The sequence below is a fragment of the Anguilla anguilla genome, chromosome 3, assembly GCF_013347855.1.
Source record: "Anguilla anguilla isolate fAngAng1 chromosome 3, fAngAng1.pri, whole genome shotgun sequence".
In the NCBI taxonomy this organism is placed as follows: Eukaryota; Metazoa; Chordata; class Actinopteri; order Anguilliformes; family Anguillidae; genus Anguilla; species Anguilla anguilla.
The window spans coordinates 57,363,075-57,389,334 of record NC_049203.1 but is presented as its reverse complement, the minus strand read 5'-3'; the positions used below and the strand labels follow the sequence as shown (position 1 = coordinate 57,389,334).

Sequence of the window (26,260 nt, the reverse complement as noted above, 5' to 3'; positions counted from 1 at the left end):
AATTCTGTTTTCGATTTTTTTTTTTTTTTGAAGAATTGAAATTCTTGGTTTTTAGGGGTGTGTGTGTGTGCGTGCATGTGTGTGTGAGAGCTATGTGCCAGGATTAAGCTTAATCATGCTTGCATTTCTCCACCAGTTCCTTGTCTCACTTACCCTCTACTCCCCAATCTGTCTTCTACTTTTCCTCTCACTTGGTTCAGCACTCATTTTCCAGCTTGTCCTCCTGAACACAGTTACACTGGGAAGGTCCACTCTTGGCGAAACAGAGTAAAATCAGCTCTATGTCAGTAAAGGGAATTGTTAAAAATAGTTCATCTTGGATTGCATTATTATAATTAAACATAATAATACATCAATCATAATAACTTGCCAAAAGGACCATTTATATTAATTTCTCTCAACTGGATAAATACTTTCAGAAAATCCTGATTATCAAATAACAGTGCACCTTTCAAATACTAATTTAACTGAGCCTTACATGGTCAATCAGTAAATTCTTGGAACATCCATCCACCTGGTTCTTTCTTCAGAGCACAACCTGTGGCGATATTTTAAGGCTGAGTATTGTATCAGATAAACAAAGCATAAAAGCACATTCTGACCCAATTTACATGACAGTACAAGGCTTGTCAGTGTGGTGAGGCACAGAACAGAAGACAGTTTATGGGCCTTGTAAATGTTGTCCCCATATCCCATGCTATGCCTACAGTATGGCACAAATTATGGAAACTTTGTACTTGAAAGTTTAGTACTGATAACTTTTATCTGTGCACTTCTTGACCACAAGTGGTAACAACATTATGTGGCTATCGGTAATTTTAAATAAAGTATACAAGGCAAAAAAGAAAAACTGTTTTCACTGTGTGAATATTATAATTTTATGTAGAAAAATATTGGACAAAGAAATACATGTTCGAGCTGATTATTAAATTTCATTTGCATTACAAATTACTTGTTTACACAAGTGCTAATTATTTCATTTTTGTTTTATGTTGATATTACATTTATTACAATTACAATTATTATGCCAGAAAGAGTTGTTGCAAAATATTACATGAATGATCAAAATGTGTTTATAAATGCAGTGTTTCTATAATTTGTGCCAGTACTGTATATACAGCACCCAATTCCCTCTGTTAATGACCTCTATTGGATGTCTGAAGAAAAAAAAAATCAATACTGTAGAAACTCTTTCACCTGAAACAATGTCACCATTGTTCAAAGCTTAAGCTTTCCTGTTTTCATCTGGTAAGTTTTGTGAATAGGGGACATTGATAGCTAAGTAATGCACGGAGCACCTGGGGCCTCATTCGTCAACACAACATTTTATATGTAATGCTGTGCATGCCCATTGGCAAATGGGAAAAAGCTCAAGCTGTGCATAGCTATTGGGATTCTCATGCATATTCATGACCATGTGTACAAATATTTCCTGTGGTTGAATTATGGCAAGCTTTGGCCTCAGAAAAAAAGCCTTTGTTTTACCTTGAAAAATGGAGCTCCATTCATACTGGTAATTATGAAAGATTTACAAATAATGCACTGGAGAACTCTGGTTGAAGCACAGCCAGCATGCACTGATTCTGGCAGTGTCACAGTGGTAATACCAGACAGACCATATTAATGGGCACTAGAAAAGTGGTGAGTAAATGGCAGCTATGGGCTTTTTGACAAAATTAAGGCCCAGAGTCCCAGCTATCAAAATTCCATTCATTGGAACTGGCATTTGATTAGTTTTGTTCCATTTTGGGAAGTATATTCTTAGTTTAAAGAAGAGATGGACTTTTGGACCAACTGAAGGATGTGAAACAGAAATCTGTTTTAAATGTGTTGATTTACGTCGGGGAGAGCGGCTAGATTAAAGGTAGCTCTTTAAATCCTGAAATCTGGTTCTCGTTTTTTGTTTCTCCCCTGAATTTTGGGTTAAATAAACAAAAAAGGTTATGCAAGGACACAAAAGCTGTTCTGTCTGTTCATTAAGAGCATTGGTGTTTATAGATATGTTTTGTATTGTTTGCATAAAATGTGCAATTTTCCTTTGCTTCTTTTTGATGCCGGTTTTATACCCCCACCATAAATGTAAATTGCTCTTCATGCTGCCCTTGGTTTGAGTGCTGATGAGGTCATTGCTGGCGAGTGATTAAAACTATTGATTTTAAAACCGATAGAACACTATTGGCCTTAAAATAATTGTGATAAAATATTTTGACATGATGTGAATGAGTAAATATGCAACACTGCAATAAAATGTCAGTGACTGGACTTTTCCTACTCCGAATAAAAAATGAAAAATGACCTTAACTCTGTTCATTTTGTCCTGAATCTTGTTTTGTGAAGGAAATATGTAAAGGAGCAGTGGTATATCAGAACAAATGAGCATAACTGAGTGTCTGCAAGAACGAGTAATGTTATATACATTTCTACATTCTACTGAGGGGTTATTTTATACTTGAATAGTAAAAACAAAAGGTGACCATTTCCCCTATTGAAAATACTGTTCCTTGCTAGTCTAATTTTGACTCCTCTCACTGCTCTTCCAAGCACATAACAGATCAATTTGATATGAGACCGTGGGAATGTCTTAAGGGGTCTTACACTTTTTGAAGCCTTTTACGAAGACAAATGTCCAATGAGGGTATCTAATCCATTCTTTTCCCATCCACCTTTCAAGATCATTCATCTCTAGCAATTTTCCAGTGATCAAAACTGTTCATCAAAGTGGTCATTTGACAATTTGGTGTGAACGTAATGGAGGGGGAAAAGTGAATGGGGAGGGGATTACGGCAGTATTCACAAACTGGTGGATCGAGGCTGGGTGTCTTAGCAACAAAGTTGTGGGTCATTCCCTCAATAAAGAGGGACCCTCCGGCTGACCAGATGAAGTTCTGCTCACAACCTCACACCAGCTACTCAAGCAAGATGACCCAACATGAAGAGTGACAATGACACACGCGCCAACTCAAATCTAGGTCCTGTCACATTCTGGAGGCTGTCTCATTCTATTTCAGGACAGCTACCTTGGTTTAGAGGACATACAAAATTTATATTTGTTGAGCATGGAAAACAAATTATACAGAATTAAACGGACAAAGACAAGACGTAACACATTAGCACGACAGACAGCTAAAAACCAGACCAGACTACTTAATTTCATACAATGTGCATACTTTCTATTTGTTCTTTACAAATCAGGAAGATATGATTTATGTTATGTAACAGTCTGTACAACATAAGAGAAACAAAAAACAAAATAAAAACAAATAATACAAATTAATTCTTTAAAAAAGCAGCACTGGGCATCAACAACCCACTTTTTCACATTTTAATTGGACATTGCAAGCACTTTTATCTCTTTCCCCCCCTCCCCCCCCAATAAATTAGAGCACACATTCTGTTTGAGGCAACTAATGTAACTCCATTACCCAGACAACCCAACTTCTCCATGACTGAGATGAAAACGGTATTGCCCAGGAACTATTGGCAAACTCATGGGATTTGACATGAAAATATATACCAATATACATCAAATTGGCAACAAAAACAAAATGAAAGACACAAAAGTGCTGTTTTTAAATTAAGATATGCTTTGGAGATAGTGGTGGGTCATTCAAATTCCAGATACTTTTGGAACGGGATAAGCTCTTTGTCAGTATTGGTTATCAGTAAATGTCATTTGAGTGAACAAGAACAACTGAACTCAAGTTTAAGAAAAAATTTATCTGCTTTGTGAGCTCTCATATCAGGGCCACAATTTAATAGACTCCATTTCCCTATATTCCTTGCATGTCAGCACCTAGGCACACCACTGAATGGCTGGAGCCACATCTCACTGTGCAGCAATGACAAATGAGCAAAACGTTTAGCGGAAGCAATGGCTTAAGCATAAGCCTACAGTGTAAACATAAGGAACACAGGAGGTGTGATACGGCCATAATACTGAAATACTACACAAGACTGTCTATCTTGTTGCACCTATATTTGTCGCAAGCCTCTCAAATCTCCCTTCAAGCGAACAGAATGCAGAGGTTGGATAAACTGAAGGTCAGAGATTCTGGAATCCATCTTGCAATGCTACAGATCTGTTTCCAAACTGATCCTGGAACATCTTTGAGCGTTTCTGAGAGGATTCCCCCCTCCCCCTCCCCCTCGCTTTGAGAGCCCAGACCAAACCGCAGTGCGGTAAACACAGACAATGAACTTTAACCCTTATTCTAAAGGAGGGCCCAAACTAGAAAGGTAACACTTGATTGTGATTCAGTGCATCAGGATGGAGCCTGCATGTATGCGATGCTGCAAAAAGATTATGGTATCCTTTCAGGAACCTAAAGGCTATCAAAACTATTTGACATGCTTCTCATCCCTCTGAGGTTGCAGCTCGAAAAAATGCTCCTATTAAGCGTCATTGGTTTCTAGCTTCTCCACTCTATATGAAAGCTACATGTGGCAGCCAGTTTGGTCTCATCATCATCTAGGCTGCACCAATTGAACTTTCTCCACAGTTCTGAAAGTTGTAGTAATCTAAAAATATTACTGTCCTTACAGAAGCTGAGATTCTCGTAGACAATTTGGCCCTCCAGGACCAACAGCCGAATTTGCCTTAAGCTACCACGGCCCTCTGAGAACCAGCGCTGAGGGGCCCTATTGAATTACCTACCCTACAGGACGAAAGCTGATTAGCCCTGCTGCAAACGCAGCACTAAAAATCCTTTTTCTCAGAGAGGCAGATGATTCAGTTTGTGTGAACGTGCTCAGCATTGATAAAATGGGTGGGGACAGCAAACTGGCATCAAGACAAAAAAAAAAAACCCGACCAAAAAAAAAAAAAAAAAAAAAAAAAAAAAAAAAGACAGACTGGAGTGAAGGAGGGAGAGGAGAGGTGGAGAGGATCCACGTACATTTACAGGACATGTCAGTGTAAACATTTCTCCAGTTCAGGGTTCTCTTCCTCTCCCTGTGGTAATTCTCAGGTCTCCTCCTGATTTGAACTTCATTTTCAAGTCTTTTTTTTTTTTGTTTGTTTGTTCTTGTTATCTTTCAACAGTTTTTTTTTCCATTTGAAAGTTTTTTTTCTTCCCCAGAGAGTTCTTAAAAAGCACAGAGTCCAGACGGTGCTGAGCGGAGAGTGGGAGGAGGTGGTAGTGTTTGGTGTGCAAGCCCAGAGCAGCACTGCCCCGGCTACGGGTTCGTCCCTCGGACTCTCTCTCACAGAGGACAGCAATCATGCCCTCAACCACAAAACAAGACCAACAAAAAAACGGGGAGTCGTACGGTTATGAAAAAAAAAGACCAAGAGAACAAACTAAGGGCTGGGAATGAAAGTAAAAAAAGATCACAGGTTTTTGGAAACAGAGTTCCCAAAGAGAAGAGAATAGAAGAGGAGAAGGACAGAAGTGAGAAGAGAGAAGTGGGAGATGAATGTGTGTGTGCGTGTGTGAGAGAGAGAGAGAAATGTGAAAAGTGCAGTGAATGGAGTATCAAATTGATGAGAAGTTTAAAAATCGCCCACTTGTGTCCAAAACATAAAGTGCAGGCAGTGTCTCTCCTGTCTGAAACCACCCCACCTTCCCCACAAAAACAGTTTTCAAAAACAACCAAAATAGAACCGAGAAGTCTATGCTTGTTTATCAACACCATCCCCGGCTGATAATTCCAAAAAAGTCACAGATGTTGGGGGTGGGGATGAGCGGGGGAAGTTTGGAATTTTTGTCTGCTGCCGGGTGGGGGGGGGGGGGGGGGGCGGTCATGAGCAGACCCCGCCCCCCGAGCCTCACTCCACCCGGATGAGGAGGCCGTACAGCAGAGTGCCGCCCTTCTCCTTGGTGATCCACTCGATCTCGGTGTTGCTGAAGCGGGGGTCCAGAGACTCGCTCAGCCCCAGGGTCTGGGGCCCGGCCTTGTAGGAGCCCGGCCGAACGCACACTTGGAAGCCTACCTGCGCTTGGTGATAGCGGTGCGAGCGGGGGTCTCGGAATCTGGGGATGAAACGGGGAGAGAGAGAGAGAGGAGGGAGTTGAGGGACATGGGGTCACAGGGAGCTGCCTGGGTAACATTCATCAGGGCCTCTTCAATCCAAACCCAACACACCTCAACACAGGCCATTGCCTGCTGAAGTCTCAAGTCCCATTCCCCACCAAACTTGTAACACATCCCACCTCTCCCCGTCCCACTGTCTTCCATTTACCTCCACTCACACCCTCCCCAAACCCAAACTCACTGCACTTTGGGGGCGAAGGTCTCCAGTCCGGAATAACGCATGGTGGGAGACAGCTGTATTCTTGGCACCTCCCTGTCGGGAGCGCTGTTCTCCTCGGACCCGCTGTAGCCGTTCTGGCTCTCCGTCTTCACCTGTGCCACCGAGAAGATGGACGACGTGCCTGCAGATGATGACAGAACCCCTGTGAGACAGTTTCTCTGTGATTTGTCATTTTTCTCACTCTAAAAAGTTCAGAGATGCGTTGTGCTCGATCAAAAAGCTACACCAAAATGTGTTATAGGTCCGTTAAAGATAATAATGAATCTAAAAAACTAATTGCTACTTTTGCTCTTGTTAACGAGTACGTGAGCTTACATACCAATACGTTCAAGACTGATATTTTTGCATTGTATGGTTATCGTTATAATTTTAAAATCTCAATATAGCAAATGTACATCCATCTTTTGCTGATACACGATGTAGTGTGTCATTCTTCCCCTCTCTCCCCGACTTTCATCTTCCGTTCCGACTCCTCACTTAATCACACTGCGGCTCGCAGTGATGTAATCCACTAAGGAGACCACCAGACGCTCGCAGTAGGGCAGGAATAGGAACTCTAATAGACTTTTGAGCACTTAAGACGCTCCGCATCAATAATTCAGCGGTAATTTCTTTTTTTCTTCACGGATGACCGGGTGCTGACGGTCAGATGCGCAGCCGTGTAATGGGCCCACCTGACAGGAGCTGGCTGTGATCCAGGACGCGCCTCAGGTGGCCCACGCTGGTGCCGTGATAGGCGATGTGCCACTTCTTCAGCGCGTTGGACACCTCACAGTGGGGCTTGATCCTGTCACAGAGCAGATCCATCAGCCCATCTCTCGCCGGCGAATGAACACATCGATAATTCACGAGCAATGACGTCCATCAGTACGCCGCACACTTTTAAATGTCAGGCAGGGGTGGACTACTCCAAACCTTGGGCTCCAGGATGATGACGTTTCCTAAAGCCTCTACCCTCTGAACTGCAGTTACTAGTCATATGAAGGCTATTGCCAATAAGGGTTTAAATCAGTTAAAACCTGAATACACATCTGCCAGTGCCTGGATTAACCTGAATCTGTTGTACATCGATCACTGGCCAGATATATGTCTAAAAGGGGAAAAGCTAAATATGCTGAGCCACTCAATCTGATGAGGACACGAGTAACAGAGAAACAGCACAGGGGAATGTATAGTGTGTGTGTGTGTGTGTGTGTGTGTGTGTGAGCTCGGTCGAGGCCGCACGGCGGACTAACTGACCTGAGTGCAAAGCGGCACCAGCCGAAAGGAAGGGCGTAGTCCCGGGGGGGCTCCCCGCGCTTGTAGTACGCCTCGTCCCCCCGCAGCTTGTGGCAGGACTCACAGTAACACAGGTTGTACTTGGCGTCTTCGTTAAAATAGCCATCTGGCAGAGGGACAGAGAGAGATGGAGACAGGAGTTGTGAGAAGATGAGAGGGGAGGAGTGGGGGGTGAAAGAGGATGAGTAAGGGAAGAGAAAATACAGCAGAGGGGTGCAGGGGGGATGGATACAAGCAAAGGAAGTATACATGAAAGGGGGGAATAAAACAGAGTGAATGCTGGGACTGTGAGGCGCTGGAGCTTCACTGTGGGTGGGCAGACTACACCTGTACACCTGTCTACCACAAACATCCATTTTTACCTATTTGAGGTAATACTGTACATGCCGTCACTGACACCAAACCTGCAGCATGAGCCCATACTGACTCATGGGAGATTTTACTGCACCAGAGCAAGCCAAGCTGAGAGCGGAGGGGGGACAGACTGGCTCAGGACGGAGAGTGTGATTGGAGGAGAATATCAGAGGGGAGGAGAGTGGGATTGGAGGAGAATATCAGAGGGGAGGAGAGTATGATTGGAGGAGAATATCAGAGGGGAGGAGAGTGGGATTGGAGGAGACTATGAGGGGAGGAGAGAGTGTGATTGGAGGAGAATATCAGAGGGGAGGAGAGTGGGATTGGAGGAGAATACCAGAGGGGAGGAGAGTGTGATTGGAGGAGAATATCAGAGGGGAGGAGAGTGGGACTGGAGCAGAATATCAGAGGGGAGGAGAGTGTGATTGGAGGAGAATATCAGAGGGGCGGAGAGAGTGTGATTGGAGGAGAATATCAGAGGGGAGGAGAGGGGGATTGGAGGAGAATATCAGAGGGGCGGAGAGTGTGGGCTGGGGGAGTGTGTGATTGGAGGAGAATATCAGAGGGGCGGAGAGAGTGGGCTGGGGGAGTGTGGCACTCACCGGGCAGAGTGAGCAGGTCTTTGAAGCGGGAGCAGAGTGCCTGGTACTCGCAGGTCTTGTTGGGGTTCACCTCCGGCGGCGGCGTCCAGCACACGCTCTCTTTGATCCCTGCAGGGAGAGAGAGAGAGAGAGAGCAGGGGAAATATATTACACAGAAACAGAGCAACACAAAGAGGGTGAGAGAAAGACTAATAGGATACAAGAGAGCAGAGGAGGAGGAAGATGACATGACAGTCTGTTTTGTGCCGCGCAGGTTTAATAAGCTACTGCTAAAACTAGCCCGCTTTCTCTTATGAAATTTTTATTGATGTGGTGCATATTAATCACCCAGCGAGAATGTACCCGGCTCACTCGCCAACTGAGCTCTGCCGTCCACAGACGGAAACCTGCCAAGCGAGCGGCATTCAAACAGCAAACACAATGGCAAACCCGTGCCAGCCCTTCCGCTGACTGCGTGGTCTTACTTAAAGCTGGATTTTATCATGCAATGAAAGTAGGTGATAATTATCTACATGACATGAAGACCTGTTGAAGAAAATCACTATGCTTCTCAATGCTTAGAGACAATATTAGTAGGAGAGTAGATAGAAGCATTATTAGTAGTCGCAACATTAATAGCAGTGGCAAGTAGTAATACAAGCATTTTTCCTATTAAAAAACAAGTCTGACTACAACAATTACTACTACATTATTATGAGCAATACAAGAACTAAAACAATGAATAGACATCTTACCATCAACCATATCAGCCTTCTCCATGTCACCCTGGCAACGGGATTCTCCACTCTCCCTTCCCACCGCTGGCAAATCGTTGGTCACTATGGTAACCTGCCATGGCAACATGACAAATGACATTCCCTCAAGATGAGACAAGCAGCATAATATATGGTGAGCTCCATAAGGTTTGGGACAAGGGCATTTTTTTCCTGACTTGGCTCTGTACTCCACAATTTTAGATTTGTAATAAAATGATTCACAAGTGGCTAAAGTGCAGATTCTGACAATGTATTAAAGGGTAATTTATACATTTTGGTTTCACCATGTAGAAATTACAGAGTTTTTTATACATGGACACCCCCATTTCAGGACACCATAATCTTTGGGACAAATGGGTTCATAGGCGTTTCTGATGGGTTAGGCGTGTTCAATTGCTTCCTTTGTGCAGGTTATAAGAGGACTTTCAGTATCTAGTCTTGATTTTCTAGTATCTAGACTAGGCTTTCAATTGCCTTTATTGGCGTTTGTCAACACGAGGACCTGAGTTTTGTAAGGTCTAAAACTGTGAAGTACAAATCAAGAAAAAATATATATTTGTCCCAAACATGGGACTACAGCTCACTATATGTGGACATAATCTACACTACACCTTACAAGAGGCCGCAATTTGAGGCTGGTACAGAATTGGGTTAAAGACCTGACCCTGGGGCCTCTAAATAGGATTATGGATGCAGTTTACGTTTGCTGGGGTGAGGGTATTTTAGGAATAAGGTGAAATGGCAAAGGTTTAGAAGATTAAAGCTTGCTGTAGCCACATTGGGACCTGAGTAAATGCAGAGGGATTTGCAATAGGGGAATTCTAAAATCTGAACTTTATCGTCTTAAAAAACATAAAACCAATGATTTAAGCAATAAACTATAGTAAAAAAATTACTTACAAAACTGTATGGTTACATTATATTTATTCAAATTAAACTATCTATCTCTGGCGGGCAGGGCTAGCAGGCTGTACACATGGAATTCTGGTCTTAGCCATAAGAATATATAAGCTCACTTTGGATCATATAGATTTAAAAATCTTCTTTCATTAGCACATTATTTTCAAGAGGCTTAGAGCCTCTTCACATCCAACAAAACCAAACATGCTGCCCATGTGCTAGCTTTAAAAATAAGGCAATCATTTTCGGTTGCCCTTTGCACCAGGAAAGGTACCATTCACACTGCACCTTGAAAATTCCCTTTTTACCCCTCTAATGCAGTGTGCCTGTTAGAAGTTTGCATAAGACTACTCTCAATCCTCCTACTGCCTGCTTCCGGCAGATTCCACAGCCCTGTTAAAATGATTCCCACAATGTGGTTTCCATAGGGATAAGTAATCACAGGTTTCCTGGATATAACAGCATTTTTTAAAATAATTGAACAAATTAAAGTGTCTACGCAAAACGCTGTGGCATTAACAGCAAATTTGATAAACAAATAACTCAATATCACATTATAAGTCCAGATGAGTCATTGTTCTCTGGTGAAATGGGACTGCTTTGAAAATTGAAACGTGTCGCTTCGGCAACTGCTTTCCAGCTGCACCCTCATCAACAACACCTCATCTCCACTTTCCTTTTTCTACAGCACTCTCTGGAAACCCAAATGGTTTCTGAAATTCAGGCCGCAGTTAAAGAGGAGGCACACCGACCTGCTCACACTGGCCGTAAAGGTCAATGAGGGGGTAACAGGGGCTGGGGATGTCCTGCGCTGCCACGCCCTGGTCCATCCCGTTGACGTAGAGGTGCAGGCAGCTGTTCCCGTCCACCAGCAGACCCAGGACCGTGCCCTCGGGACAGGTGTCCAGGTTGGGCCCGTAGTTCTCACAGATCTGTGAGGGAGAGGCAGGAGGGGACGAACGCATGTCAGCGCGGGACTGAGAGACAGTACTGTGATGGGGGGGGGGGGGGGGGGCACGGGAGGGGGAGGCGGGTCTAAGGGCACCTTGAGAGAATTGTGGAAAACGGAGTCTCGCTGCACCAGCCAGGCGGAGCGCTTCAGACAGCAGGCCGTGGAGGGGAAGTTGAGGCGGTCGGGGGAGTGGCCAATCACACCCAGAGAAAGGGAGGACGTCCAGGACGGGTTAAGACGGTCAATCTGAAACTGCAAGCACAATGATGCGGTCAGAACTGCCTGCAAACTGCAACACGCAACACACACACACAACGCACGCATGAACGCACGCACACGCACACACACACACACACACGCACGCACACACACACACACACGCATGCCACGCACACACACACACGCACGCACACGCACACGCACACACTGCTGTACCTGGAACAGCTGCTGTCGGGAGAGAGGCTGCGCTGTGACCAGCAGGCCTTGGTTGTAGCTGGACACCCGGGCAGCGGTCAGATTCTGATTGGACAGCTGTATGTTCTTCCCATGATTCTCCAGGAACGTCATGGCCGCAGGAACCAAGGCAGCCTCGTTCTCACACTGTGGGAAGTGTGTGGCGGGGGAGGTGCATACGGTCAGAGAAACAGATATGCCTGCGGTACCGTTTTAGTTTCCGCTCCTGTATACACCAGCTAGCCTATATGGGGCTACTAACAGTGCTAACTTTAATACTGTTACAATCCTGAGCTCCACCTCGCTAACTTCACTGCCATAGCCATAGCCCTGCAACAGCTGTAGCCCACTCCACCTCCCCTCATCGTAGGCGTTTTCAGTGGCTCTCCCTCGCTCCCTCCTCCTCCCTCTCACCGGAGTGCTGTCGTCCTCCCCCTCGCTGCAGCTCTCAGAGGAGAGCGACGGAGCCTTGGTGCTCTCCGTGTCCTCCAGCACGGTGGAGCTGACGATGGACACCGCCGTCACCCTGCCGTACAGGTCCAGCACCGCAAACACGTTCTGCAGAGGAGAGAGAACGCGCTCAGCGGCTGCTCGCGTGTGTCTGTGCGCACATGTGTGCTTTGCGTTTGCGTACATGTGCACGTGTGTGCATTTGTGTATGCGTGCATTTGTGTACCTGTAAGTGTGTGCATCTGTGTATGTGTGCATTTGCCTGCCTGTAAGTGTGTGCATTTGCTTGTGCATGTGCAGTTGCGTATATGTGTTCGTATTTGAGCGTGTTTGTGTGTGTGTGTGTACGCACGCTTGTTTTTCAGTGTGCACATGCATGTGTGTTTGCGTGTGTGTGTGTGTAAGTGTATTGGGGAGGGTACAGGGCAGTGGGTACCTTGGCCACAGCAGTGGCAGCAGGCCCCATGTCCTCCCCGTCGATCAGGATGTGCATGGTGTCATCACTGCATCTCTTCACCCCTACACGGTTCCCCTCCTGAAACCAGACACACAGCGTTCAAACAGACATACATCACTGCACCCAAAATGGAAATACGCTGTTTGAATACACAGTCGAAACCCGTTGATTACTCAGGCCCAGTTTCCATTCCTCTCATACTCCCTGTCTCACAGGAGTTAATCCATCTGTCTCCCACCCATCATTGTTCTGTACTCCTCCCCTTCCCTTCATCACTCGCATCTTCCATCCTCCCATCCACCCACCCAGCACAGACTCCATCTTCCCTTCCATCTCCACTTCGCCTCCACTCTTCCATGATCCCCTGGGTCCCCTTCGACTCCCGACTCTCATTCACCACCGAGCCCCCCCTCTCCTCACCGCCAGCCGGTCCAGGGAGCAGCCGTAGTTCTGCCTCTGCAGCACCCCGTTGCGTCGCACCTCCGACCCGGCCAGCAGCCAGGTGACCTTGGTCCTCAGCTGGGGCAGAGAGGGCGAGAGGCCGCCCATGGGGCAGGACGGCAGGTCTGTGGGCTGCAGGGTGGTCAGCCCCACGTGGAGGGAGCCGGACCACTGCTCCTCCACTTCATCAATCGTCACCTGTGCGGGGGGAAGGGAGAACATTACAAATTACTACACTGTTCAGTCTGCCAAACTTCTCTCTCTGGCTTTAAGCTGGTGAGCAGAAGGTTAAAGGACCTCTGAGAACAGTGTTATATCTATGTTACACAAAGCACAACTCGATTGTTTACAGGGACCTTTATCTTGGAGGAATGTTCTAGAATACGCTGCACCGACTGACCCTCTGCCCACTACCTCACTCCTCCCCCTCCCTCACCCTCTCACCTCAAAGAGCTCATCGGTCTTGAGCTCCTTGGCGCTGAAGACGATTCCGTGAGCATATCCGCCCACCCTCACTGCCTGGCAGCCCTCCCGCAGCAGCACCGCATTCTTACCGTGCTTACTATGGAAGCGGTGAGCCACTCCTGCCACTAGAGGGAGACAGAGACAAAAAGAAAGGGTTAGAGAGCATTTCAAAGGTGCAGAATTAGAGAGACAGATGCAAGTCCATGCAGGATCACACACGTGCGCAATCACACAAATGCCCTGACACAACCACGCAGTACCTGGGGAGTGGATGGGAAAGCTCTTTTCTGTGATGTTGCTGGTACACAGGCTGTTGTCCAGTGGCCCGGAGGCACTGGTGATGGACACCTGGACACACTGGCCATACAAATCAATCACAGCGTACACCTCTGGAAGAGAGGAAGCGACAGGGAAGAGGGGTTTACCGGGTTCACCGCATCTTTGGAAGGCAAACACCTTTCAGCACAAGCCAGATACAAATGGGAAGGGGGGGGATACAAGCATGGCCTGCCCTAAGGCACAGGTCTGTCTATGGGGAAAGGGAAGGTGGTTTGGGTGAGTAAACTGGTTCCATTCACCTTTACCTGGTGGCAGCCCAGTGCAAGCCACACCCTGGTCCACCCCATTGATGTAGTAGTGCAGGTCGCCGGTGGCCGAACGCATCATGCCGATGCGAGAGCCCGTGGTCAGGGAGTCCAGGTCACAGCCGTAGTTGTTGCGCATGGTGTTCCCGTCCTGCATGATGGCCGTCCCGCTGCGGGCGGGGCGGCGAGAGGAGCGCGGGTGAGTGGAGGCAGAAGAGCAGATGACGGACAGCGGAAGGGAAACAGTTGACTGTGCACACGCTACCAGTATACCACCAACATGCTACAAGCTAGCATTGTGCTTCAAATTATGAAAGCAATACAGCAGTGGTAACCAATCCTTTTCTTGGAGATCTACCATCCTGTAGGTTTTCATTTCAATCCTGATTTGGCACACCTTACGCTGCTCAGTTGGTGTGCTTTGTTAGGGTTGGAATGCAAACTTACAGGATGGTAGATCTCCAATAACAGGGTTGGTTACCAGTGCAATACAGAAAATAGAGGTCAAGATACAGACACACACACTACCTCAGCATCCACGTGTCATAGTCAATGTCTGTCATTGTGTTGGGAAACTCCAGTTCCTCCGGCCTGATTGCGGTCACCCCTGGCAACATGCAAACCATTAGCTTGTGAGAAGCAGAAACGAGTTTCAGTGCTTGATACATTAACTGCACAGACAACCGGCCTTCACATGAGAATCCAATTAGGGTAATATTTCTTCTGGGTCCAATGGTAAATCATACTATATTGAAGCTGTGACAGGTAACTGAGGTTCAGTTACTGTTCGCACGGTTAGTCTCTGCCATAGACAAGTGTGAAAAGCCCTAACCCTAACCCAAACCACACAGCAAGTGGACAGCACAACACTAAAGAAATAGCCATGACTGTTAATTCACTTTATTGTGCTTCCTGTTTAAAAAGTCTATCCATAATTTTTCAGCTTTGGCGGATTTGAGTTCCATTGAAAATGAAGCTATTATTACAAGCATATCAAGCATTTATTATTCTTAGAAGATAATCCGACGATAGCATATTTTGGAGAAAAAAGACTGCCCAGAGATAACCAACAATGTCGTCTGACAGTGACATTGAGCAACATCAAACCCGATTTTAAAGGCATTTTTTGGATTTTAGGCGCTTGCCCTTTCAGCATGCGTGCGTCATCACATTTGAATACTTGGCGAGATTGTTGCACCCAACATCACCAGAGGAAAACACACAGAAGAGCAATTGCAGAATGCAAAAACATCAATTCAATATTGCTACAAAAATGCCATTGCTAAAAGGTATCAAATATGGCATTGTTTCACATAAATTAAGAACTGACACTGAACATAACTCAAACTTGTGTAAGACCAGTAGGTGTAAAAATGCAGGGGAAAAAGCTGAGCCTCCTTACATTAGTACTACTGTCCTAACGTAGTACAGTTGATGTGTAGTTCTTTGTACAATGGACTGATGAAATATGTACTTCCAAGCCATCTCCTGTCCATACAGGTATCTTGGCTTCTAATATCTATGCAGACTCACCTGCCTCTATTGATCCTGACCAACGATCCACCATCTTCTGAATGACAATTTCAAATAGCTCTCCATCTCTCAGGCACCTGTTCAGACACACAAACACATACACAAACATGCACACACACACACACACACACATCCAGTCAGGTCTTAGTGACTTTGTAATTTGCACTCCATAGTCCAGATCTGATTTTGACCCTACTAATTGCAGCTAGGAGTCACATTCATTTGAAGCTTCACCCAGAGAGGAAGTATTTCAATCAGCAGGGCACTCCCCACTCTAAAACCGGGGTACCGGTTGTCCCGGGCCCTGGAGGAGCTGGGGGCCCAATGGTCTGTGAACTTGTGGTAAATACCACTGCTCCGGGCCCAGGAATAATATAATAATATCGTTTTGTCCCAGGCGCAGGAATTTCACCTGGCAGCCCTGCCCATGACTGTCTCTCACCTGTTAGAAATGACGATGGCATCGTTGAACTCGCTGCGGCAGTTCTGGCGCAGGGCAGTGCGCCCCCCGTTGGTGATGACCGCGTTGGTGCCGTGGAGCTGGTGGAAGCGCAGGTCGTTGGCACCATTGCCCCCGCCCACCGAACATGGGCTGCCAGGGGACATGGCCGTGGGCCCTTCCGAGCTGTCCTCAGGTAGGGGGGGCAGATCAGCTGGGGGAGTCCAGGGCATACTGAGTCACTTAACTCTATCCTGGAAGGACTGACAACAGATAGCCGTGCACATCCCTCCCCAGCTAATGCTTGTCCTGTCATTCCCAGCCCCCTCCACCCCCACCAGCGCCGACATCCCAGGCCCCTCCCTCTCCCTTCCCCCCCTTACCCATGTCATCCATGATGGTGGCCTGGGCAGCCTGCCCGTACAGGTCCACCACGGCGTAGACGCTGGGAGGCACGTTCCAGGCAGCGGGACCCTGCGCCACTCCGTTCACAAAGAAGTGGAGGCTGCCGTCCTCCTTCCGCACCACGCCCACCGTATCCCCAGCCTGGGACAGACAGACAGACAGTGAGCCGGCTGTCAGCATGAGACAGAGGGCGGGGCATACTCAAAATTTGACGCTCAGATTAGACAGAGGGCGGAGCACACTCAAAACCTGGGGCTCAGATTAGACAGAGGGCGGGGCACACTCAAAACCTGGGTCTCAGATCAGACAGAGGGCGCAGCACACTAAAGATGGGTTCAGGGTGGGGGTGAGACAAAGGAAGGAGGCCTGGGAAAGAAGTGGCCTGGGTAGAAGGGGAGGTGGTATGGAAAGAGAGGGTGGAGCTGTGGGTTGGGGAGAGTTCGGCGCACACCTTGAGCCTGTCCAAGTTGTGTCCGTACTCATCAAGTATCGTGGTTCCGTTGTGCATCACTCCATTACCTGTCATCATCCAGGTACCTGAGATACAGAGCAGGTGATGACAAAAGAGAGAAATGTAATCACACATAAAATAACTATAACCATACAAATACAACCCTTAAGGTTTGCTACAGAGAGAATGCTAAATAAACAGGCGATTGTAACACTGATTTACTAGTTTCCAGAAGTTTTACTTCATAAAGCATACTAGATGAATTACAGTATTTTAAGAGAATTCTTTGGAGAAGACTCAGAATCTTTATGTACATGAACCCGAAGGTATTTACAAGGTTCAACAGATACTATCATGTTTTCATTTAGCCCAGAATGTATGACCAATGTGCATAGCACAGTTCAAATTGCATGAATGTGAGGCATTTCATGCGAGGCAATAAGCTCTATATTTGACCACACTGTGCAAACCACAACCTGATTCCCACTAATGCATGTGTGTGTCAGTAAGCATGTGTGCGTGAGTGTGTGTGTACTTGCACGTTTATGTGCGTGTGACTCCAATAACGTTTGAAATACTTTGACCCTTAACAACAGTAAAGTTTCCACAGTATCCACAGCTTTTTAAAAATGTACAAGTACGGTCAGTTATTTTTCACTGAAGGTTCTCATGGATGTGCAGCAGTTTTTAACAAATTATAGCAATCTAAAAACTAGAATATTTAAAATATGTATTTGACCCAGGCCTGGTGTATATGCGTGCGCACACCAGGTGTGGTCCTGTTACCTGAGCGCAGGTTGGTCATGGTGGAAGGCAGCTGCAGGTAGGCGGGGTTGTGTGTGGTGACGCCAATCTCAATGGAACCCGCCCACTTGTCCACCATCTTGTCGATGCGCACTTGGAACACCTCGTTGGAGCGCAGCGGCCGGCTGCTCAGAACCACCCCGTGGTTAAAGTCGTCTGTCGCACTGCACAAGAGAAAATACACAAGCAGGTGAGAAACAGCATGCAGGGAATCAAATGTGAATACCATTTTCCGGTTTTGAATCGCAAGGCCAATACACTTACCCACGGGACCCAACAACTGACAGAAAAGGTTTTACTTTCTTCATAGTTAAACTTTAGTTAAAATTTACTGTAGGGTTGCAAAATTTTAGGAAAATTCAGGGGTGGAAACTTCCCATGTGAATTACTGGGAATACACCAAAATGAATGGGAGCATATGGGAATTAACGGAAATACAACGGAAAGTATGGGGGTTATTTGCACAGGCTGCATTTAACATGTGATACATATGGAAATATAAACCTTTAAAAACTGACTAATATAAGTCAAAAATTTACCATTTAGTTGAATTCAATTAAATTGAAGTTGGGCAAAATTTCCAAAATTCCTGAGCTTAACTTCCCATCTAAAGTTTCCGGAAAGTTTCCGAGAATTTACTGGAATTTTCCTGAGCATTTCTAATGGCACAAAGGGACACACCTTTACTGCCAAAGACAAAGGGCAAAGGAAATGTGACTCACTGTGGGCGCAGAGCAGTCCTGCCATCACTAATAATGGCTGCCTTTTGGCCACAGTTTGGGTGGAAGAGGAGGCGGTCTAGGGCGTCCGGGTCAGGGGTGAGGGAGAGGGACGGGCGAGGGCGGCCAACGTCAGGGGACAGCGCCCTCATGATGGCATTGTTCCGCCGTAGCCTGTCACTGTGGTTGTGGTTGTGGACGATAGTGACTTTCACAGCCATGCCGTAGAGGTCTACGACTCCATACACAACGCCTGGAGTCTGGGCAGCTGCCACTCCTAAAAACACCAGGTCAGAAAAGGTCAAACTAAGGTTACGGGGGTCAACACAAGGTCAGCAAGGGGTTAAGGCAGGGTTAATAAAGTTTTTGTACAATATGTCATTCCTCATAGAACACAGCATATTATCACAACAGTTCCTCAGATGGTTATATTTCAAGATCATATTTGGTTAAAAAGAGATGTGAGCCAACACCGAGGCTCCAAATCTGACCTTTAGAAAAGGAGTACTTTTTATAAAGATTAGTTATCAAACAGAAATATTTCTGCCAAAATGACAGGCACAGGTGTGGTAATTGTGGCCCAGACAGAAACTCTCCGGAACACATGTTTTCTAATGTTAATGCATGCCAGTCTTACCTTGGTCAATTCCATTTATATAGAAATGAAGAGCTCCGCTGGCCTTCCGCATCAGGCCTATATGGTCCCCCTCCTGAGTGGGTGGGTGGGGGGGGGGTTTGTTATTTTAAAAAACAACCTGGGTGCAAAACTGAAGTAGCTGACAATGTACATGATATTTTCGCATTCAAATTGAGAGATCAAAGCCAGACTCAATCACAAACTATGAAATGATGCAGTACTGACGGTGGACAATGAATGCAACTAATAACCATCATGATGGGAAGCCGCCTAGGAAGCGTACAGTATTTGGGGTGACACAGAGTGAGAACAGCGACAGTGATGACGATGGCCACTGACCTGCAGCTCATCCAGGCTGAACTCACAGTACTCCCGGCGGGTCCCCTTTCCATTGGTGAGAATCCCACAGCCGCTCATCATGATTGTGCCTGAAATCACGCACACGCGAGCCATCAATCAAACGGCTGAAAGGTGACCTTGACGACACGGACACGGAGAGAACATTACCTGCACAACAATCAATCCATCAGATTTTATTAGGCACGGCTCTCAAAGCAATGACATTGCCGCTCAGTAAACATAAGAAAGTGGCGGGACTACAAGACTCAGTTGCGCGCAATATAACATTACACACGATATACGACCCAATAACAAATTTAATTGTGAAATTAAACTCGACTGGTGCATCCTGCTGTTTTCAGTTAGGCATAAAAGCCATCCAATTATATCCAATCAGAAGTAGTTACGTACAACTGTGGAATGACAGAGAACTGCATCTCTGCTGGTACACATGAGCTGTAAGTCTGTTAGTTGTGAAACACACTGTAAAATCTTGATGAGCACACTGTAAATTGGTAAATGAATTAAAGAGGTAGCTTTAATAACCTTACATTTCACAGCACACAGAAGATTCCTCCAGGAAGCATGCAACTCGGTACCTGAGCGTAGGTTGGTCATAGTTGCAGGGTAGTCCAGGTTATTAGGGTTGTGGGTTGTCACTCCAATCTCAATTGACCCAGACCACTTATCCACCAGCTTGTCGATGCGGATCTGAGAGAGGAGAGGTCCAAAATAATTAAACCTTAATGGTGAATCGATAACATGCAACATTCTGTTTAATACCTTTCACTAAGGCAATGTGCTTACAACAGAACTACGTATATACATATGGCATAACCCTCACGTATATGTAAATGTATAAATGAGAAGAGAAAAAAATAGACATGTTCGTGGACATATGAGAAGAATGGGCCATTAATCCATCTCGGCTTGTCATATGATGTACTAAAAATGACAATTCCAAAAGCTTACATCATACAACATAATAAAATCCTAATAAACCATAAAGAGGAAAACTGTCCTCCTTCCCAATGTCCACACTTTAACTAGAATATATCAGTGACAAAGATCACAGCAGACTCTCAGTGCCTTCACCTCAAACATCTCATTGTGGCGCAGTGGGCGGTTGGTCATGACCACCCCATTGTTGAACTCGTCGAGGGGTCTCCGCCTCTCCGCCGTCTTGTTGTTGTTGCTCAGTTTGATCAGCGTGCCGCACTTCTCGTGGAAGAGCAGCGCGTCATTGGTCATCACTCCGCCTAACCCCGCCCCCAGTCCAGGTATGCCCCCTCCGCCCCCGGTGGGGCTGCTGTTGGTGCTGCCTCCGCCCCCGCCTCCAGCCCCACCCCCACTGTCACTACTCCCATCGACCCCTCCGCTGCTGCTCCCCGTGCCCCCCCTTGACCCCTCAGACATCCCGCCTCCTCCTCCGCCCCCTCCTTCGCCTCCGCCCTCCTCTTCGGAGCGGTAAAGGCTCACTATGGCGTTGTTGAATACATCGAAAAGCTGATGCTCTGTCAGCACTGCGGAGAAAAAAACATAAATAAATCAGCGACAGCCGCAATGAGAGTCTGGTAACAGTAGTCATGACAACATTCACCCTGTACTGTAATTATAATGGACTCCTGCAATCGTATTAATGACACAGAAGGCTTCCCCTCACCCGTTTCAGGCTCTAAGGTATTTGGGAATTTGTCTGGCCGGCTCTGACTGCGAGGGAGTTCAGCCACTGAGGGGGGAGAGGAACCATTAAAACCTCACTTTTCCCTCTCTGAGGAGCACATGCATCAACCCAGTCTTGCAAACCAAACAAAGTGACATAATTTCCACCAAAACAGACATCGACCAAAAAATAAGCTGCACTATGGAGTCAACTCAAACAATGCAAGCGTAAAATGTAAAACAATCACACCCATGACAGATAGAAGCTCATCCTCCTACCTTCCTCCACGTCTCCGTTCACAGCGGCTGCGCTCATGGCTGCCGCGGCCCCCGCCGTGCTCTCGTCCTGGACGCCGGACGCCTCCTCTTCCTCTTCGGCCTCCCCTTCGAAGCTGGGGGGCGGTGGCTCACAGCTGACCACCGTGACCTGCGTGCACTTCCCGTACAGGTCCACCACGGCCCAGAGCCGGGCGGGCAGGCCGCTGGCCGCGGCGCCGCAGTCCTGCCCGTTCACCCACAGGTGCAGCTCCCCGCGCCCGCTGCGCTGGATGCCCACGCGGTCGCCCTCGCCCAGCTGGTCCAGGTCCCGGCCGTACTCCTCCAGCACCGAGCGCCCGTCCTTTAGCACCGAGCAGCCCGACACGATCCAGGACCCGCCCTTCAGCCCCGTGGCGCTGCTCGGGAAGTCCAGGGCCGCCGGGTCCAGCGCCGTCACCCCGATCTCGATGGAACCGCTCCACGAGTTCACCTGGAGCACGGTCAGCAGTCAGTAAAACACGCAGCGTTTCAAACAGTGCCTGTCGCAAAGACCAGTGCATCTCATGTAACCTGCTAAGAGTTTGTGTAGCAAATATGAAACAGCTCTAAATAAATATGACCAGTAAATATGCAAAATTCATGCAAGTTGAAAAACAAGCCAAATCATAACTCAGTGGGTCAATAGTAATGGCAGGAATATCGTTAGTTATACTTACATATTTATATATTTTTCACAGCCAGGTAGGCAGTATTTAGCTTTATAAAGATAAAATACTGATAAAGATTTATGGTGTGGAGGGAAGGAAAGGAAATCCAGAAGAGAAGAAAAATACGGTACAGCCGTAAGGAGTGAATGTGTACTAGATATCACATGATGACTGGCCATGCTTATAATGGCACTGAAATGTTTTTACAATATAACGTGACACAACGAAGATATAACAAACAACAGTGACAGTAAAAGATTATTATGGCGTATGAAAGAGCTGAGAGGGACAGATAACAAAATGATGGCAACAAAGGTGCACAGGGAAGGTGGACTGACAACCGAAATGTACAGAGTGCGCACACACACACACCATTATCTCCCATCAGCCATTAGGAAACACGCACTGCGCTGATAGCACATGCAGAGTAACCTTGAGGGCACACCCTGTCCTTCATTTACCTCTTCCCAATCCCCGGAGGCCGATTTGTTCATGTTTTAAAAGTCAGTGAAGTTTTCCCTTTATGTCTGGCTTTCCCTCTCAGATTAAATTCCACTTTTTTTAGGCTGTGTTTCTACTGACCAGTTACACTGTGCATTTCTACAGCCAGCTGACCTTGGTTGACACAAGGATGTAAAACTCCACACATACAAAAAAAAGTGGCATTCTACTAATTCTTTAAATTAGTCAAAAAGTGTCCTTAAAAACAATTACACTAAGCAAGGCAGCCCAATGTTTTTCAAATATCAATACTACATTTCAGGGAAACAAAGCTGCTTTTCATGCTTTCGGAAAGATCTCTCCAAAACATTTTTTTAAAAAGCACAGGCATCACAAGGTCTTCCTCCACATGTATGCTAACAGGCAAACTCAAATCTGGTGAGAAGACCTTACACATATAGCCTACTTACAGACGCAACATAGTTGAATATTTACAATGCCAAATGTTACTTTAAAGGCTTGAGGCGCTATCGAGCTGAAATGTAAAATGCCTTCCTGGCTTGCTTCAGAGCATCCTAGACGCAGCTAAAGCATCAGTCAGTGGAAAACTGGCTTCACTCTCCCTCTCTTTGCTATGTAAGGCAGTGTTACAGCAGCCTGCAGATATAGGTTAAACAACAGGAGATGCCCACTGGTCAGCCAGGTGGAAAAGATTCTCTCGTCTGGTTACATAACAGACTGAGAGCCGGCCTTCATTTTACTTCTGAATTCATGACATAATCGAGAGCCTCTACTTTTAGCCTGTGAAAAAGGCAAGGTCTCTTGTGCTTTCTAACCTCCTGTTGACAACATATGCATAAATTATGAAGACTTTATTTGATGTCTTTCTGTCAGACAATAATAGTTAAATGTTTTAGTGTACCACTTTAGAGGCCAGCTGCTTTCTTTTTCATCTTTGCTACAATGTAGCTGATGTAAGAAATATCACTGTACACAACTGGACGCAAAATGAGGTGTGAATCCCAGGTGAAACCATGTTATTGCATCTTGACCAGGGAACCCAAACTAAAGACACATCAAGGTCTTGAAAACATTGTTGTAAATCACCTATTACCTATTATTAATCATATTACCAATTTATAAAATAAATTAATTTGTCATTTGTCAAGTTACCCCAGCAAAGCAGAGTTGGATTTACCGAGCACTCACCATGCCAATAGCTCATAGATGGCTGATTGATTTGGTCTGAAGTCTTTTGATCAACAGAAGACTCTCCCACTTCCACATTTTACATGCTAACATGTAAAATTTCAGCTACTTTATGTACATTTTACTTTACTAAAATGATTTCCTTTCTATCTTGCTTGCTTATATGAAATTTTATTGCCATAAATAACATTTTCATACTATTTACATTTTAACAACAAAGCCAGACAAATCTACCCATGATATTTTTGTATATCTGTATGATGTAGTATTTAAGTCCATCATGATACAAGATAATGTAGATGTGTGTGGCTGTAACTGCACTGCAATATCATAAAATGCAAACATTTGATGACAATTATAAGCCTGATCCTGCATTTGTTATAGTAACAGCTGCAACTTGTATTTTAATAACTTGAATGACTCATACTCTATATGAAATGGGCACCAATGTTCTGACTGTTAGAGTGAACAGCAAAGCAAGCAACATGACTGCTTGCAAGAGATAGAGCCCATATCTAGCATTATTATAATAAACAATGAAGACCAATGGATTCCCTGCACTGCAGTCTGTAAAAGGCTTTCTATAACCAATGATGTCATACTGTATTTCACGGCAATGAAATAAAAGAACTGCATCACAATGCATTAATTTCCACAAAAAGTAGCACATTTAGGCTAATCTTTTGGCCCTTTTGACCTTTTGGCACAATAAAACCTTAGCAATGCGATACTTGCAAGTTAATACAGCGCAAGGTCATTTTTTTCTTTTACTTCATGACATTTTCAAATTTAGGCATTGATAAAAGATCAGAGAACTACATCTGAATGTGAGAAGACCTCACCTTTTCAAAAACTGCACACAACGGATATGTGTATGTGCAATGATTGTCATCAGTTTGCCCTTACATACATGATATTCTGCATATTTTGCAATATTTCTGAGACAAATGTGCATGCACTGCTTTTCAGCTTGCTCTCATTGTCACTACTAGATATAATATGTGTAGACTAGTAATATGTGTGTGGTAATTCCATGCACCCTAATATATGGGCATGACCAGGTTACTATATCCGTAAAGTGATGAGGGGCTGGCACCAGACTTGGCGCACAGACAGGCATTGTGCTTTGCCAATGACGGATAAGGGTGGAAGGGACACTGGCATGTTCACACAGCAGGATAGACTTGTTTGTCATCACAGAAACTGAATGTGGCACGATGTCAGTCTTACATTTTGAGATACAACAGCTATCAAGAGAGCAAAGCACTGGTGCAGAAAAGAGGAATCGTTGTTGCATAAACATAGCCACATACTTGCTGAATCAATACTTATTGATATGAGGCGTTCAATCCATGTAAAATTAATGCAAGCTAATTCAAAACAAACAAGACAGCAACACAAAATACCACCCAGCTACCGTCTGCAAGGTCAATTTTGGTCTAGATGAAGTCCTTTCAATTTGTCTTTTCAAGAAAAGAACAGATAAAAACAATACATAAATTTAAACGTAAATAAGAGTAAAAAGGCTTGCACATGAACTATCCCATTACGAAAGCAGCACGTTTAGCTATATACTTCACACTTTACCTTCCTCTCGAGTACGCACAACAAGCCCAAGTAAGTGGACATGCTACAAGATTGTTGATAGTAACATAGCCAGCACACAGCAACCGTTGAGATGCGAAAATTGAAGTAGCTAAAGAGACAATCAAGGAGTAAGTGACATAAAATCATTCATACAGACAGGCAACAGGAAGGTTGCAGTTGGGTTCAAATAAAATTGAGACAACCTATATGCTAACGTTAACTCACTGATAACTGCACGTTTGGAATCGGAATCACCAGAAAAACAGAAAGCTACAAACTACATTTTTCTTTTTGCAACATGAATCGGGTCATTCACCCGGATGCAGCGGGATTGGAAATGCATGTCAAGTATAACCAGCTAATGCTAACCATCAACGTAACCCCGTCCCCGCCTCAATCAATGCCTAGCACAACAAAACAATTTGCAACAAAGCCGGTGTGATTCCCTGCTGCCTGTTAACTTGGAAAGACATGGAAGGCTCCGTAGAGATATCCGCCTGAAATGTTACCAGCGCCATTACAAGACACCTGCTTGTGCCAGATCACCAGCAAAACAGAAGGGACGGCAACAGCTAGCTAGGCAGTTACCTATTAAAGACCCCTCGCAACGATGCAGACATGCCGCAGCTGTCTCTAGCTTGCTAGCTATCTAAGTAGCTAACCGAACAATATAGTCAAGTAGGTAAACATCTGTTATCTGACGTTACACTAGTTGGCAACGAGTAAAGTTAGCTAGCTTGAATTCTCTATACATAATTTGCAGCTAGAGCATTATCGTACTTGCTAATCTTCCTCCTTTCCTGTCCAGTTGTCAAACCATGCTCACCCGCTACAGCCAGGTAGCAGGCGCACAAACCCCGTCCAATCCATTCTGGGCTCTGTGTAACATTGGGATCTCCCCTCTCCAGTTAAAGTGGTTTACCTTCTTGTCGATACGGACAGTAAAGACATCACGGTCCCTTAGCGGTTCTCGACTTAGAACCAAGCCATGGTTGAATTCTTGGACCGGTTGGTTGCGCTGAGCGGTTCGGTTCGAGTTAGACAGGCCGATCAGTTTTCCGCTGCGCGGGTGCAACTCCGCAGCCATTTTTGCTGGGGCGGCACGCTTCACGACACTGCTGCGCC

The 26,260-nt window shown here is 45.7% G+C and overlaps 2 protein-coding genes across 6 annotated transcripts in view; one reads left to right on the top strand and one right to left on the bottom strand.

Moving 5' to 3' along the window:
• Positions 1 to 2,301, top strand: part of hdlbpb (high density lipoprotein binding protein b) — a 21,515-nt gene extending 19,214 nt beyond the window's left edge. For all 3 annotated transcript variants that reach the window (XM_035409478.1, XM_035409476.1, XM_035409477.1), the window contains exon 28: positions 1 to 2,301. This exon is cut by the window's left edge and continues 1,007 nt beyond it. The gene's annotated coding sequence lies outside the window, so the exon portion shown is untranslated.
• Positions 2,302 to 3,018: 717 nt separating this feature from the next.
• neurl4 (neuralized E3 ubiquitin protein ligase 4) lies at positions 3,019 to 26,260 on the bottom strand. Of its 3 annotated transcripts, none has more exons than XM_035409473.1 (29): positions 26,058 to 26,260; positions 21,213 to 21,681; positions 20,935 to 21,000; positions 20,367 to 20,794; positions 19,871 to 19,982; positions 19,272 to 19,360; positions 18,933 to 19,005; positions 18,299 to 18,572; positions 17,559 to 17,740; positions 16,773 to 16,858; positions 16,300 to 16,462; positions 15,920 to 16,130; positions 15,478 to 15,554; positions 14,473 to 14,551; positions 13,939 to 14,114; positions 13,621 to 13,749; positions 13,340 to 13,485; positions 12,875 to 13,093; positions 12,434 to 12,532; positions 11,962 to 12,105; positions 11,530 to 11,694; positions 11,188 to 11,346; positions 10,895 to 11,074; positions 9,222 to 9,315; positions 8,488 to 8,595; positions 7,493 to 7,637; positions 6,928 to 7,040; positions 6,215 to 6,374; positions 3,019 to 5,972 (listed from the first exon to the last, which is right to left on the bottom strand). In XM_035409473.1, exons 1-29 carry the CDS (start codon positions 26,220 to 26,222, stop codon positions 5,768 to 5,770), a joined length of 4,716 nt encoding a protein of 1,571 aa, XP_035265364.1. In that variant the 5' UTR covers positions 26,223 to 26,260; the 3' UTR covers positions 3,019 to 5,767. The 3 variants fall into 3 exon arrangements, with proteins under 3 accessions (XP_035265364.1, XP_035265365.1, XP_035265366.1); XM_035409474.1 differs by having other exon boundaries at positions 13,945 to 14,114; positions 26,058 to 26,222; XM_035409475.1 differs by lacking the exons at positions 20,935 to 21,000; positions 21,213 to 21,681; positions 26,058 to 26,260 and having other exon boundaries at positions 19,823 to 19,982; positions 20,367 to 20,587.